At 47.6% G+C, this 14,504-nt stretch overlaps 1 protein-coding gene across 4 annotated transcripts in view; it reads left to right on the top strand.

Annotated features, from left to right (window-relative positions):
* Positions 1-14,504, top strand: part of Clstn1 (calsyntenin 1) — a 68,477-nt gene that overhangs the window by 47,095 nt on the left and 6,878 nt on the right. Inside the window, exons 3-11 of one of the 4 annotated variants that reach the window (XM_087214617.1) lie at positions 988-1,017; positions 2,158-2,353; positions 3,804-4,012; positions 5,375-5,524; positions 5,631-5,816; positions 8,386-8,634; positions 8,984-9,105; positions 12,042-12,204; positions 14,320-14,376. In XM_087214617.1, the coding sequence (XP_087070743.1) occupies positions 988-1,017; positions 2,158-2,353; positions 3,804-4,012; positions 5,375-5,524; positions 5,631-5,816; positions 8,386-8,634; positions 8,984-9,105; positions 12,042-12,204; positions 14,320-14,376 (1,362 nt within the window). The remainder of the gene's footprint in view (positions 1-987; positions 1,018-2,157; positions 2,354-3,803; positions 4,013-5,374; positions 5,525-5,630; positions 5,817-8,385; positions 8,635-8,983; positions 9,106-12,041; positions 12,205-14,319; positions 14,377-14,504) is intronic. The other 3 variants (XM_087214619.1, XM_087214618.1, XM_087214620.1) reach the window with 3 other exon arrangements.

The following is a 14,504-nucleotide window of genomic DNA, read 5'->3' as shown; positions in this document are numbered from 1 at the left end:
TGGTACTGGGGATTGAACTCTAGTCCTTGCGCTTGCGAGGTAGGCTGGGGAACCACTGAGCTAAATCCCCGGCCCTGAATGAATCTTAAGATACTCAAGGTTGTGTAAAAAAGCAAGTCACAAAAACTGCATGTCACAAAAATTGCGTGTCACCTGATACCATTTTTAAAACCTTTAAATCATATAAAATGAAACAACGCTATTCAGGGGAAATAAATGGCAAAATCTTTCAAAAAACAAGAGAATTCAAGGAGTGCTGCCTTGGAGGAGAGGAGATGGAAGATGGCGTGAGTGCACCTGTGAAGGGCCGCACGTGCCCGTTCTGCTCTCTGCTGTCACCGCCGTGGCCCCAGGGCCAGTCCTGACGGTAGGAGGTGTTCTTGGTAGGAGGTGTTCTCGCAGTGAAGCGATGGTCAATGTAGTGTCTGCAGCTGGCTTTGAGCTCCTTCCATTCACGTTAAGCAGATGTTTACTAGCAGAAGGTTCATACTTGTTCCTTTGGTTGGGTGTTTTTGACTAGAAACCATCGGTATTGATAAAAACAAAGGGTTAAAACCTTTTGTGCCAAATGTTTGCTTCTCTGAATCTAACAGTGGGTTCAGTGTTGCCAGAATCTAGCTGAGAGGACTCAGCTTGAAAATGAAAACACACAGGTTAACTTATTCACTGCGTTCATCCAAGTGTTGGAAAAGAAAAACCCTCATGACACCTGAGGCTGTTAGGAAACCTCACAGCACCATCTCATCCTTAAATTAGTGTCATTTTAAAATTATGCAGTAGCTCATGGTAAGTGGGATTCAAAGTGACATTTTGCTCCTGAGAATCCAGTTTGGCTGTAGGAATTTTAGTAGGTGGCTACTGAGTGTATTGTTAAATTATATGTCAAGCTTTTCTGTGTAATATGTGCATCTTTGACTTTATTTCCTTGTTGTTCCATCTCCACTCTTTCCTGAATTACTGACATGGGTTTATCTTTTCTCCTTTTAGAGAGTTATGAGGTGACAGTCACCAAAGAAGGTGATCGGGGTTCTTTGTCTCCCTCTTACGAATATTAACCCACTAACTTTGTTGATAAAATCGGGAATCAGCCCTTAAACAGAAGCAACTGTCATGCTCCTTTGCCCTACTTATTCTCCCACTTCGTTTCTATTTTAAAATGTATCGGTGGAGGGTGTGTGTAATCAGACCCTTGGTTAGAAATATCTGGAAATCAGACATCCATTTGAACTACATGGACAATACCATTCATTTTTGTTTAATTGAACTTCAGAGATTTGTTTCGTAACAATTTTCTGTTTGTTGGAGTTGTGGAAGAGTTCAGTCTGATTTTTATGTGAAATAATGTTTGTGAAGTTTCATATATGCATCAAATCATTTATGATTGTTCCTCCACGGGCAAGAATGGAAACATGGATTTCAAACTCTTAGAATTTGAAGCCAATTCAGCTGTAGTGAAGTTCTCAAGCCGGTGTCTTTCAGGGTTGATAGGGTAAAGTCCCCCCAAAAGGGTAGGAAGTCCCTTCCCGTGACAGAACCGGGTGACAGCTGTTGAAATGGATGCCTGAAAGTTGGTATTTCTACCTCTCGTTTAGCAGTTTGTTTTGATTCCCTAATTTTAGCCAGGCTCATTGCACAGGAAGACTTGATTCTTTGGATTTTTTTCTTGACAGAATTTCTGTAATTACGGTGCTGGTCCTATATCTCACGCTTCTTCCTCTCTCCACACTTAACTGTGCGTTTTATCCTCTCTCTGGTCCAAACCCAAAGAGCTGCCTGGCCCTTGGCCCTCGGCCCTCGGCCCTCGGGTGGGGGGCAGCCCTGGTGTGCTGCGGCCTCGGCTGTCGGCTACTGAGACTCCTTTTGCCCTCGAGCCCTCTAAGTGCTCCTGTGGAATGCCTGTCTATGTTCTCTTTCTCTCTTTTGTATTCCTGCATGAGTGGATGCAAAGTACACGTTGCTTGGGAAGCCAGAATCCGCTTCTTTTGACTAAAGCCCCAGAACTCACCCATGTTAAAGCACAGTGCCCCCTGCTTTGTCCACAGACCCTCCAACCCCTGGCTGCCGAATTGTCGTTGTTTATTTTCTTTGGGGGAGGAGAGCAATGTGTAGAAGGTTCACACAGCAGAAATCCTGACCTCTTCCGCTTTGATTCCCCAGGTGAGATTTGTGGCTTTAAAATTCACGGGCAGAATGTCCCCTTTGATGCAGTGGTAGTGGATAAATCCACTGGCGAGGGGATAATTCGCTCCAAAGAGAAACTGGACTGTGAGCTGCAGAAAGACTACACATTCACCATCCAGGCCTACGACTGCGGGAAGGGCCCCGACGGCACCAGCATGAAGAAGTCTCATAAGTAAGCAGGCTGGGTGAGGAGGGACAGGAACCCACTGAGGAGGTGTGTGTGTGCTCGAGTAAAGGGAGGGATGGGGAGCGGGCCCTGTGCCCCCAGTCTGTTTTGAAGTTTGAGGCGGAAGAGTTCTGTTATGTTCCCCTCATGGGCGACAGGCTTTGGGAAATAAATGAATGAATAATTTTACCCCACCGTACTCCATTCAAGAAGCTGAGACCCTGTCTAAGTTGAACATTTTCCGAAGCCCACCTTTCTCTGAGGAAGGGTATTTGGTCGTTGTGCGTGTTTTCCTGTAAACCCCAAGGGCAGGAGGTTGATTGCCTGCTGGGGAACCAGTAGGCCCACTTCCACCGTCCTGTGCTTGAGACGCAGGACTGCACAGGACGAAGCTGGAGAACTCTGGTCTAGCTCTGCCACTTGCCAGCCCTTTGACATGAAGCGGTTTAGTGTTTCAGAGGCTCTGTTTGTTCTTAGCGAGTCTGCGTAGGACAGAGGGCCTTGGGCCCCATGGTGAGGGGTGCTGATGATGCCTTCAGGATGGGAGGATCTCGGTGCACAGTGGGTGCACTTGCTAGCGAGTCACCCTCATCCTTTACGCAGCGTGACGTTGCTGTTTCCCTTACAAAAGGTTGCATTTTGACCAAACACCTTGTCCGACTCAGAAACATAGACGGCTGAGCACCCCTTGAAACCTGCAGTTCTCTTCACCGGGAGCCTGGTTTCCTTAGTAGCCAGTTGGGAGGTGGAGGTGGCAGGGGGGCCACCCCTCCCCAGTTCCTTCACTGTCACCTTGGTCCCGATGACCTCCTGGGGCCACCCTTGCTCTCAGGCTCCACCCGACTCCTTCTAGGGCAGAATTTGTTTAAACTCTCATCCTCAAACCTTGCTGGCCTTGCTCATTTCCTTATCCTTTTTTCCTCTGCCCCTACTTCTTTTCCTCCTGGATTTTATAATAAAATGTCTTTTAACTTTGTAATTAAAACACACAGGTACCTGATATAAATAAATAGATGTCTACTATATGTCTCCCTTCATGTCCTGGCCCATACTGTCAGAGAAAAATCTAGGGTCTGTCTGTCCCTTTCTCTCTCTCTAGCTGTACTAGGGATTAAATCCATAGCCTCATATATGCTAGGCAAAAAACAAAACAAAACTATCACTGAGCTACATCCCCAGCCCCAGGTCTCTTTTCCTGTATATTATTGATTTTTAAACTCAGCTGCCTTACTTTTAGGACATGGAAGAATGAACCCTGATCCCTATTTAAATTTTTTATTTTGCCCATGCTGAACTGAAAACAATGAAGTTTGGTTTATTTTTTTGTCTTCATCATAAGAATTTCATGAAATAAGGTAGCAGAAAAATATAAATTTAAAAATAGGGCAGAATTGATATCCTTTGGGTGAAAAACAATGAAACCTCCCAAAATAGCTGTGTCCCCCTCTTTGTCCAGATCAACTGTCCACATCCAGGTGAACGATGTGAATGAGTATGCGCCTGTGTTCAAGGAGAAGTCCTACAAGGCGACGGTCACCGAGGGCAAGCAGTATGACAGCATCCTGAGGGTGGAGGCCGTGGACGCAGACTGCTCCCCTCAGTTCAGTCAGATCTGCAGCTATGACATCGTCACTCCTGATGTGCCCTTCGCTGTGGACAAAGATGGTAAGAGCAGGGAGCCCGTGCCGAGAGCGGCCTCGATCTTTGTTGTCCCTGAGCATTGGTGAAGGCCTGGCATTACAGGTCTGTGTCTTCACACTGCTCTGACAGCTTCCCGGGAGCTGGAGGCCTTGTGTCTGCTGGGGCTCCCCTTTCCCCTTTCCTACCCATAGCAAATAAACCTTTGCTCCGCCTGCTTCCATCCCTTCGCTTCTCCCCTCTCCATCCACAGGCCTCGGAGTGAGCCTTTTCCGTTCCCTGCAATTAGCACTTTCTGCCTGATCTTTGTTTCCAATCCCCCACAGTACAGGGGAAGGCCCCCGCATGCTGGCGGGTGCTCTGCCACTGAGCTGCCTCCAGCCCCCGTGATTGGGGGTCCACACTGTGTCACCTCTGCCAGTCCCACTCTGGCCTTAGTAACTGAACAGAAGCAGCTTTCTGGAACTTGACCTCCTTATGAGGTTAGAGTTTCTTAATGATAATATGTGTCTCCATTGCCAGCTAAGGCTCCATGTAGAATCTTTGATGGGATTATAAATAGGGCAGACATTTCCACTCACATTCAAAAAACAGAGTTCTCCTGGGCATGGTGGTACATGCATGTAATCTCAGCACTTGGGAGGCTGAGGCAGGAGGATTATTGTGAGTTCAAAGCCAGCCTGGGCTACATAGTAAGACCCTGTCTCAAAGGGAAAAAAAAAAAAAAAGGGTCGGGGATTTAGCTCAGTGGTCCCGGTGCCTGCCTCAGAAGCGCAAGGTCCCGAGTTCAGTCCCGGGTACCAAACAAAAGAGACAGACTTCTCTTCTAGGGGAGGAGGAGTAGGAAACCAGCCTGTCTCTCCCCACTTTGGGGTTGAACCCAGTGCTAAGCACACACCCCACCAGAGTTACACCCCCCAGCCCAACTGAAAACAAAGTAAGTGTTTTTAGCAAAAAGTATTTAGTGCAACTTGATCTTATGTTTAATAATTGATTTTTCTTTTTTTTTGTACTGGGGATTGAACTCGGGACCTTGCACTTGCAAGGCAGGCACCGGAACCACTGAGCTAAATCCCCAGCCCTTACGTTTAATAATTGAGATCTGAGTTGTTTTGTCTTTTTATTCTTTTATATATAAACTACTGAAGTTAATGTAGAAGCGAGTGTAAACTGCCCAAGTCCGTGAAGCCTGAGTTATGAGACTCGGGCCCGCAGTAAGCGCTTCTGCAAGGGTGTCCTGTGTGTGGCCTTGGGCGGGCCAGGCGAGTGGGAGAGCTCCAGGCCTGAGTGTGTTTCTGGGGACCTTCACAGGGCGTGCTGCACACACAGTCTGTTTCCACCAGGACAATGGAAGTAAAGATGACTCCCACGTGCCTTTCCCCCTTACAGGTTACATAAAGAACACCGAGAAGCTGAACTATGGGAAGGAGCGTCAGTATAAGCTGACCGTCACGGCCTATGACTGTGGGAAGAAGAGGGCTACGGAAGATGTTCTGGTGAAGATCAGCATCAAGCCTGCCTGCACACCTGGGTGGCAAGGTGAGCTGCCCTGGCCCCTCTCACCTCTTCTGACAGTTTAGAACCACAGGAGCCTAATGTGCAAGTTTTCCTCCTTTCCTCCCATGCTGGCCCATGGGTGACACAGGCTGGAGCAACAGGGTTGAATACGAACCTGGCACCGGCGCTCTGGCTGTCTTCCCCAACATCCACCTGGAGACGTGTGACGAGCCAGTGGCCTCAGTGCAGGCCACGGTGGAGCTGGAGACCAGCCACATCGGGAAGGGCTGCGACCGAGATACCTACTCTGAGAAGTCCCTCCACAGGCTGTGCGGTAAGGGCTGGGCGTCCGAGCTCTCGGCCTTCAGGGCAGGCCCATGCTGTGGACTTGGTGTGTGACGCGGACCCGACAGGCACCGACACTCTGGCTGATTTTCGACCTGGATGGGCCTCGGGAGCGCATCACCCCCTAAAAATCTACTCAGAATGTTACAAGTGTGCCTACTTTAAGAACCAGTGATTTAAAGAAAGCAGCCTACGTTGAGAATCATCCGAATGGGGATGATTTGAGAATAAGGTGCCCCAGCTGCTCAGGAGATGGAGGCAGGAGGATTGCCTGGGCCCAGGGGTTTGAGACCAGCCTGAGCAAATAGTGAGAGTCCATCTAGGGAGAGAGATAAAGTTGAGTGAGTTTTATATGAAACAAATGTTCATTCAAGGACTGAAGAAAAAAAATACAGCCAGTCCAGTAGCTTTTGGTAAACATGAATCAGAGAATCAGCCTTAGGATACCCACATCTAACAGGAGGCTCAGCTGACTTTATACATCACAGACTATACATTGTGGAGAAGCTGAGAGACAGGGACTGAGAATGATAGAGGGTGAGCTTTGCTCTTTCCTATCCGCTGTGCATCTTTCTGGTTTGTGTAATTGAAGAGAAAATGAGGTCCAGATGCCTCCAGTGGGAGGTGCTGGGGCCAGAGTGATTGCTTGGTCAGCTGTAAAATACCAGGAGCCTCAGTGGCCCCTCATGATTGGCAGGGGCCTTTGTGTTTCAAGGGCACTGGGCAACAGCTCTGCAGGGAGCCTGCTCCTAAACTGACCCACCTTTCACCAACCAGATAAAACTCATAGGGTGAGGCACCTGGTTGGTTGGTTTGTTTCCTTCCTTCCTTGCCTTTCTCTCTCTCTCTCTCTCTCCCTCCCTCTCTCCCTCTCTCTCCCCCCTCCCTCCCTTCCTCTCTCCCTTCCTTCCTTACTGTCTCTCTCCCTCTTTCTCTCTTCTTCTTTTTTCTTTCTTTTTTTTTTTTTTTGATACTGGGGATTGAACTCGGGTCCTTGTGCTTGCACAAGGCAAAACCACTGAGCTAAATCCCCGGCCCTCTTTCTTTCTTTTAACAGGGTCTCACTATGTAGGTCAGGCTGGCCTTGAACTCACTGTGTAGCCCAGGCTGGCCTCGAACTCAAAGCAGTCCTCCTGCCTCACCTTCCTCAGTGCTGAGTTTATAGTTGTGTGCCGCCTCACCCAGCTGACACTTGGTTTTCTTAATAATTAAACTTTCTGGCCAAGGGCCCAGGTGTTTTAGCTCATTAGCACTGCTCCTGCCTCGAAAGTGCAAGGTCCTAAGTTTGATCCCCAGTACAAAACAAAAAAACCCCCAACTTGCTGGGTGGCAACTGAGAGGAAGAGAGCCCTCTCTGCTGTGCCAGGCACCCAGTGCTGAGGACCTCAGGCGTGTTATGCCACAACAGTGCACAAATGTGAATTTATGGGTAGGAGTAGTTCTTGTTTTAAAGTGTGCATGTAAGCATAATGTAGAAAACTGACTTCCTCATAAGGCTACTATTTCTCTGGATAGTAAGTGAATATTTTCTCAGCAGAACACCTGAAAGTTAGGAAGAATAGAGAGCATTTAGTGTTTAAGCTCTGACACACACTGTATGCCCGGTACTTCTGAGTGTTAATCTTCCCAGCAGGCCTCTAGAGTAGGTGGTGCTGACCTTGTTCTTACAGAGGAGCTAACTGATGCTGAGGGAGGTGAAGTAGCTTGCCCAGCGACGCGTCTGAGAAGTAGCAGAGCTGGGATTTGGGCCAAGGTCTTGTGTCTCTCGAGAGACCAGGCTGGTGCAGCCAGATGGCACTGCTCCCAGGACCACAGACGCCAAGACCCTGCAACTGAGGAGCATGCGGAATCTTTTCTAGGGGACAAATTCAAAAGAAAATGTGGGGGCTAGGACTACAGCTCAGTGGTAGCATGTCTGCTTAGCATGTCTGAGGCTCTGGATTGCTCCCCAGCAGTAAAAAGAGAAAAAAATATTTGGTTTTGGCAACATGTAATGACACTTGTCGAAACTTTTCTTATTCTTTCACTTAGTAAATCCAGTTCTCGGAATGTATGCTAGAAGCATAAGCTTGGGGTCAGGGCCTGTAGAGGAGAGTTGATAAGGGGAGGGAGGAGGAACAGCCCCGTGGAGATGGTGCTTGCGGTGCATCAGGGCATAGCTGTGCACTGAGGGGTGGGGCGGACGTTAGCAGTCCTGTTACGGAAGACTCCTAGAGGGAGAGTGTGTGTGTGTCCATGAGCGTACATGTGCACAGCAGGACTGTGGAGATAACAAACACCTTGCATGTGTATATAGTTAGCAAAAGGGTTGATCCCCAGATGGTGGATATTTGGGTGGGATTACAAGAAATACTTGATATTTTTCATCCTCCTTGTGTGGTTATTACTTACCATATTTTTGTTTTAAAAAACTTCTTATTTTTAAGGAAAAGTAAGCTCAAATTAGCACATTGTCTAACCATATGATCAGCACATGACTTTAGCACAGTGCTTTGAGCCACTCCTAAGCTCTGTGTTCTCGGCAGAATTGACCTTCAGCATTGTCACTCTGCTTTCAGGGGCTGCTGCGGGCACCGCCGAGCTGCTTCCCTCCCCTGGCAGCTCCTTCAACTGGACCGTTGGCCTCCCCACCGACAACGGCCATGACAGTGACCAGGTCTTTGAGTTCAACGGCACTCAGGCAGTGAGGATCCCAGATGGTGTTGTGTCCATCAGCCCTAAGGAGCCCTTTACGATTTCCGTGTGGATGAGGCACGGGCCTTTCGGCAGGAGGAAGGAGACGATTCTTTGCAGTTCGGACAAGACAGGTGGGTTGTTTCTGTAGGCGGTGGTCTTCAGGACCCAGCGGGTATTCAGGAGAGGCATGTGCCTTCACCTACCCGAAGCCCCTCAGGAAGCTGCTTGGTCCAGACACTGTCTAGATTTGGGGCTGGACATGGTTTGCTCTTGAGACAGACAGCATCCGGGATTGTCAGCAGCTGTCAGGGGCCTGGCACGCAGTAGAAGCCAAGCGTATTTGTTCCTAGATGCTGCATGGCCCAACTGGAGGGTTCATTTTTGCAGATGAAATTGTATCTTTGAAATCCATTAAGGAGAGAGCTCTCACTTCTCCCTTGGGTTCTGAGTTGGCCATTTACCGGTAGGAACTCTTTGCAGATATGAACCGACATCACTACTCGCTCTATATCCATGGGTGCAGGCTGATTTTCCTCCTGCGTCAGGATCCTTCCGAGGAGAAGAAATACAAACCTGCAGAATTCCACTGGAAGTTGAATCAGGTGAGCAAATGCAAAACTCACCAGGTGTGATTGTGTAAGGGAGATGGACTGGTTACTGCAGCCTTGTCCACACCTGGCCGGGTGTACGCTCGGTGTGTATGTATGATTTGTGGTTTCTGTGTCTGGGTAACAGGATAGCAAATTAAATCCACTCATCTCCTTTCCTCTGAAAGGATGAGGGGTTTTTATATATGTTATTTTATATATAAAATATTGATATAAAAATTATGTATTTTAAATATTTTAAAAACTTTTAATTGAAATAAGGAGCATTTGCCTAAAAATTGGGATTGAGATCTTTGTGTTTATTTATTCATTCATTATTTAAGGCTGTGTCTGTGAACAGTGCCGAGGAGCCCCGGGTGACTCAGCAGTGCACGGGTACCACTGGACATTCTACATTTTCAGGGAACCAGCGATCTTGGCATCTTTCAGATGCCTCACAGACCACTAGCTTGAGGGAGTTGCAGTTTTGATGTTGGATCAAGTAACATTTCTTTCAATGATGTCATGTCTTTCCAAAGCTAATTCTCTAGCACTTGCTGTGATAAAAAGCGACTATCACATGAAAAAATACATGTTATCTCCTTTTAAAAAAATACGTGTGTTATAGGAAATGAAGGGTGCTGTAAACTGAGAAAGGCTACTGGTTAGACTCAGAACAGATCATTTCTTTCTTTCTTTTTTTTTTTTTTTTTTTGAGACAAGAGTCTCACGTAGTCAGCCAGCCAGGCTGAGCTCAAACTTGTGATCCTCCTGCCACACCTTCCTGAGTGCTGGGACTGCAGGCGTGTGCTATCACACTTGGCCTCATTTCATTTCTCCATTTAGGGTTTCAGGCAATAAGGCAAATTTTGGCCGTAGGTGGTTTTGTTTGGCTTTTGGAGTTAGTGAGCAAAAGTTAACATTGTTATATGTGTCTGTGTTTGGTAAACTGTAACATTGTCTAAAGTAGTTACAAGGTATATAAAAATGTAAGAGTGCAAAGGAGAAAGGAAAAGAGTATATGACATGGAAAGATGAGACGACTGTCCAGTTGGTTTTTTTACATTTCTTACTGGTGATTTTCATGTAAATAATTCTTTTTCAGAGGCTCTTACCATAATTTTTCATAAGAAACTAGAAATTTATAGTCTGAACTGGGGCATGGTGTCACACACCTGTAATCCCAGCACTCTGGAGCCTAAGGCAGGGGATCAAAAGTTTGAGACTAAGGAGCCAAGATGTAGTTCAGTGCCGCTGCACCTGCCTTGCAAGTGCAAGGTCCTGAGTTCGATTCCCAGTACTGGGAGAGGAAGAAATGTTTGAGACCAACCTGTGCTACATAGTGATTTTAAGACCACCCTTGGACTACATGCCATCACTCTGTCTCAAAAACAAACATAGGGCCGGGGATTTAGCTCAGTGGTTCTGCTGCCCGCTTCGCAAGCACAAGGTCCTGAGTTCGATCCCTGGTACCAAAAAAAAAAGATAAGTCTGGAAAAAACCGTTTATAGCATAGCGACTTTATGCTTCTGTTATAGTAACCATAGTCTGTTACATAGTTTCTGCTGATTGCATATTTGTAAAAACTTTATGCTGGAAATTTTTTCACATATATATAGGCAGACATTGGTGTAAAGAACAACCTTGTGCATCTTTTACCCAGCTTCAGTGATGACTAGCTCTTGGATAATTTATTTCATCATTATTCCCATTCTTTCTTTGTTTTGTTTTGGTTTCTTGAGGCATGGTCTTGCTGTTTAGTGGCCAGCCTTGAACTCACTATGTAGCCCAGGCTGGTATTGAATTTGAAGCACTCCCCCTGCCTCAGCCTCCTAAGTGCTGGGATTACAGGTGGCTGGTATTATTCCCATTCTTTTTCAATAGTTTTTGTTGCCACACCCCAAAACTGACTGAATTTTCAAGAAATCCTGGGTAGATCATTTTATTCTCTGTAGACACACTTCCTTCATTGTGAATCTCTAAGAGAGAGCATAATCACAATATTTTTTGCACATTTAAAAAATTTGCAGGAGAGGCTGGGGATTTAGCTCAGTGGTTTCATTGCCTGCTGTGCAAGCACAAGGACTTGGGTTTGATCCCTGGTACCAAAAAAAAAAAAAAATTTGCAGGAACCAGGGTATTGGTCAGTGGTAATGTGCGTGCTTGGCATGCATGAGGCCCTGGGTTCAGTCTCCAGACCGACAAAATTTTAAAAATAAAATAATTCCTCATATTATCAAATATCCAGTAAATGTTCAGATTTCGAATTGCATCATAAATGTCTTTCTTTAACTAGGAGGCAAATACATTGCAATTGGTTGATACACATCCACGATGTCTACTGACAGCAAGAAAGTTAAATTTGCTGTGCCACCTGAGCTGTATGTTCTTATTTATTTTTATATCTCTAGTTAATTTATTTCTTGGTGCTGGGGATTGAACCGAGGGCTTTGTGCATGCCAAGGCTGTACTCTACTGCTGAGCTACACCCCCCGCCAAGGATGTTTATATTTAGATCATCTGTGTTGTGTCATATTTCCTATTCTGAGACTGAGGGGCCTTTGAGCCTTGATCTGGAAAAGGAACAGGCCCTGGCAGCCCGACCCAGCATTGCCAGTAGGGGGGCGTGGTGATGACCGCCACCTGGGTTGAAGTGCCCTGGTGGTGATAGTGTGGTTTTGTCCCTTTTTGGTGAGATGTGTTTGCAGAACATTTTGTTGTGAGATTTTAAGAAAATCCTTTTCTTTATTTTTTAATTGTTTTTGGTACTGGGGATCGAACTCAGGACCTTGCACTTGCCAGACAGGTGGTGGAAAATCCTTTTCTTTATAAGAAGACAGATAATTATGTGAGTGACTTGTTTCCCATATCCTGTTGTCTCGCTCTCCTCATCATCACGTCTTCTGGTGGTGGGGCAGGCTGACGTTTCACGCTTCCTTTGCCTCGGGTAGGTCTGTGATGAGGAATGGCACCACTTCGTCCTCAACGTGGAGCTCCCGAGTGTGACTCTGTACGTGGATGGCGTTTCCCATGAGCCCTTCTCTGTGACCGAGGATTATCCACTCCATCCATCCAAGATAGACACCCAGCTCGTGGTTGGGGCTTGCTGGCAAGGTAACACCGTCCCGGCTCCCGGGTGGCGGGAACGAATGCCTCTCTTCTGTATTGGAACCAATGCCTGTCTTCTGTATTGGTGGGGACAGGCACTTAGCAGTGTCTCTGCCCTGTACCCTCCTTTACTTTATCCTTTCACCCTTTTCCTGTGCTTCATGAGAAACTATAGAAATTTATAGTCTGAACTGGGGCATGGTGTCACTCACCTGTGTGTGTCCCCTCTCGGGGACACTGCTGATGCCATTCTGGAGCGTAACCCTGTCTCTGGGTGCCCAGGAAACCATCACCCTTCCTGTGGACCTGGGAGGGTGCAGTGCATGGAAGAGAACGTACCTGGTTTATAAGTAGTCGTTTATTGGACTTTACGTGGACAGAGGGGCAACAGTCAGCAGTGAGGCACAAAGATCTAAAGGACTTAAAAATACCTGGACCCAAAGGGTTCTCCTGATGTAGTGTTTGGCAAGCTGGTAGGAAGCCGGTAAGGGAACCGTCAGCTTGTGCCTCCTCAGGAGAGGATTCGGTGGGAATCTTCGCTGAAAGACTGAGGCTGTGGTGCGGTCAGCACACCCGAGCGACAGTACCAGCCATTCATGCACACCGGGTGGCAGGCCGTGTGCCCACGCTGCAGGAGCGGGCTCAGAGAAGAAGTGAGCCCGGTTTGGCCAGGTGACAAATCGGAGCTGGGATTTTCAAGGGAAAGCTGTGCGCTTGGCCGAGCTCTTTGTGCTAGACAGGAGTGTGGACATTGCTTGTGAGGGGAGCCTGTGGGCCACTTTGCGTGTGATACACAGGACCTAGGTGCCTGTGCAACCTGGAGGTGGTCCCATGCTCATGGAGTAGCACCTGTGGTGCTCTGCTCAGGCATGGGCTTTACCAGCCCTAACGCCCGAGGAGCGAGGGCTTCGTGACAGTGTGTGGTGAGGTAGGTAAGTGCCAGCTAGTTCTTCTGGTGACAAGAGTCGCAGCTTACCCCAGCACTGCTGTGGTTTGTAGCCTGTTTATAACCAAAAGAAAGGCTGAAACCAGGCCCAATACCCATTATTTCTGATCTGCTCTCATTACGTTTTTTTTTTTTTTTTTTTGAGACAGGGTCTTGCTATGTGGTTCAGGCTAGCCTTGAACTCATGGCGATCCTCTGGCTTCAGCCTCTGGAGTGCTAGGATTACAGGTGTGTGCCACCATGCCTGGCTTTCTCTCATTCCTTTTTGCCTCTGCTGTCTCAGCATCTTCAGCCAAAAATAACACCAAGTAGCACGGGTTCTTTAACATTTGGTTTGCGGGGAGCAGCTCCCTTTTCCTCTTGGTGGATGTAAAACCACTGCCCTTGCCGGTTCCCCACAGAGGAGGAGGAGGCTCGGCCACATGCAGGCCATGTCGTCTGTGGACAAGACGTGTCCTGCGCTGAGCTGGAGGTGCCTGCAGACCGTGGGCCAGTGCTGGGCACCACTGACGGCACCACATCCCCCAGTGCTGCTGGATGCGCTGCCCTGAGCTGACTGCTTGCAGCTCCAGCAGCTGTGGTGGCCCCGCGGGCTGTTTCTGTCAGTGAGCTCCTTAGCCTCTCACATCGCTTCTGCTCATGAAAGTGTCTTCAAATGGCTCTGTCACTTGAAGCCCAGATGCAAACCTGTTTTCAGCTTCCCCCAAATACAGACTCAGTTGTGGTCCTAGAGCGGCCTGCGGCCCTGTGTGCACTTTGTTTCGTCTGTGCAGTGTCTTCCTCCCCAGAAGTGCATCAGTGTGGGCACAGGGTTGGTATCTTTCTGTCTGGGACTCGCCAGTCAGTGCTGAGCCACTGGGATGTCTGTTCCTGCCTGGCTGAGGGATCGTCGATGTTGGTGCTCTTACTCATCTGTTTGAGTCTAATTTGCATTCAGCAACAAGGGAATGGGAAGGTGGAATAAAAGCAAAATACGAAAGCATGAGGGTGTCGATCTTACTTCTGGGAAAAGATGATCAATCTTGCCTGGCCTGGAATACGTCCCTTAGAGGGATAAGGAGAGAATTTTCTCTGTGGGTTTTATATTTGGTTGGTTCACAGTGATTTTCACAGTCCAATTTGAAGACCCTAACCTCTTGGTCCTTTTCTATTGTCTTTGTCTTGCTTTTCCACAGAGTATTCAGGAGTTGAAAATGACAATGACACTGAACCTGTGACTGTGGCCTCCGCAGGTTGCTGGATTCTTCCCCTACAATTGACTATTGTGTTTCATTTACTGATGAGACATTGATTCATTCCACATGTCGCATGATGTGCTGAGCTGCATCTGGGCCCCCACACCCTTCCAGCTGCTTCTCTG

This window comes from Heterocephalus glaber, unplaced genomic scaffold, assembly GCF_053883595.1.
Source record: "Heterocephalus glaber isolate CG9 unplaced genomic scaffold, H.glaber_assembly_v1.0 deba00001447, whole genome shotgun sequence".
Classification (NCBI taxonomy): Eukaryota; Metazoa; Chordata; class Mammalia; order Rodentia; family Bathyergidae; genus Heterocephalus; species Heterocephalus glaber.
The sequence above is the reverse complement of the archived record's forward strand: the minus strand, read 5'-3'. Positions and strand labels throughout refer to the sequence as shown.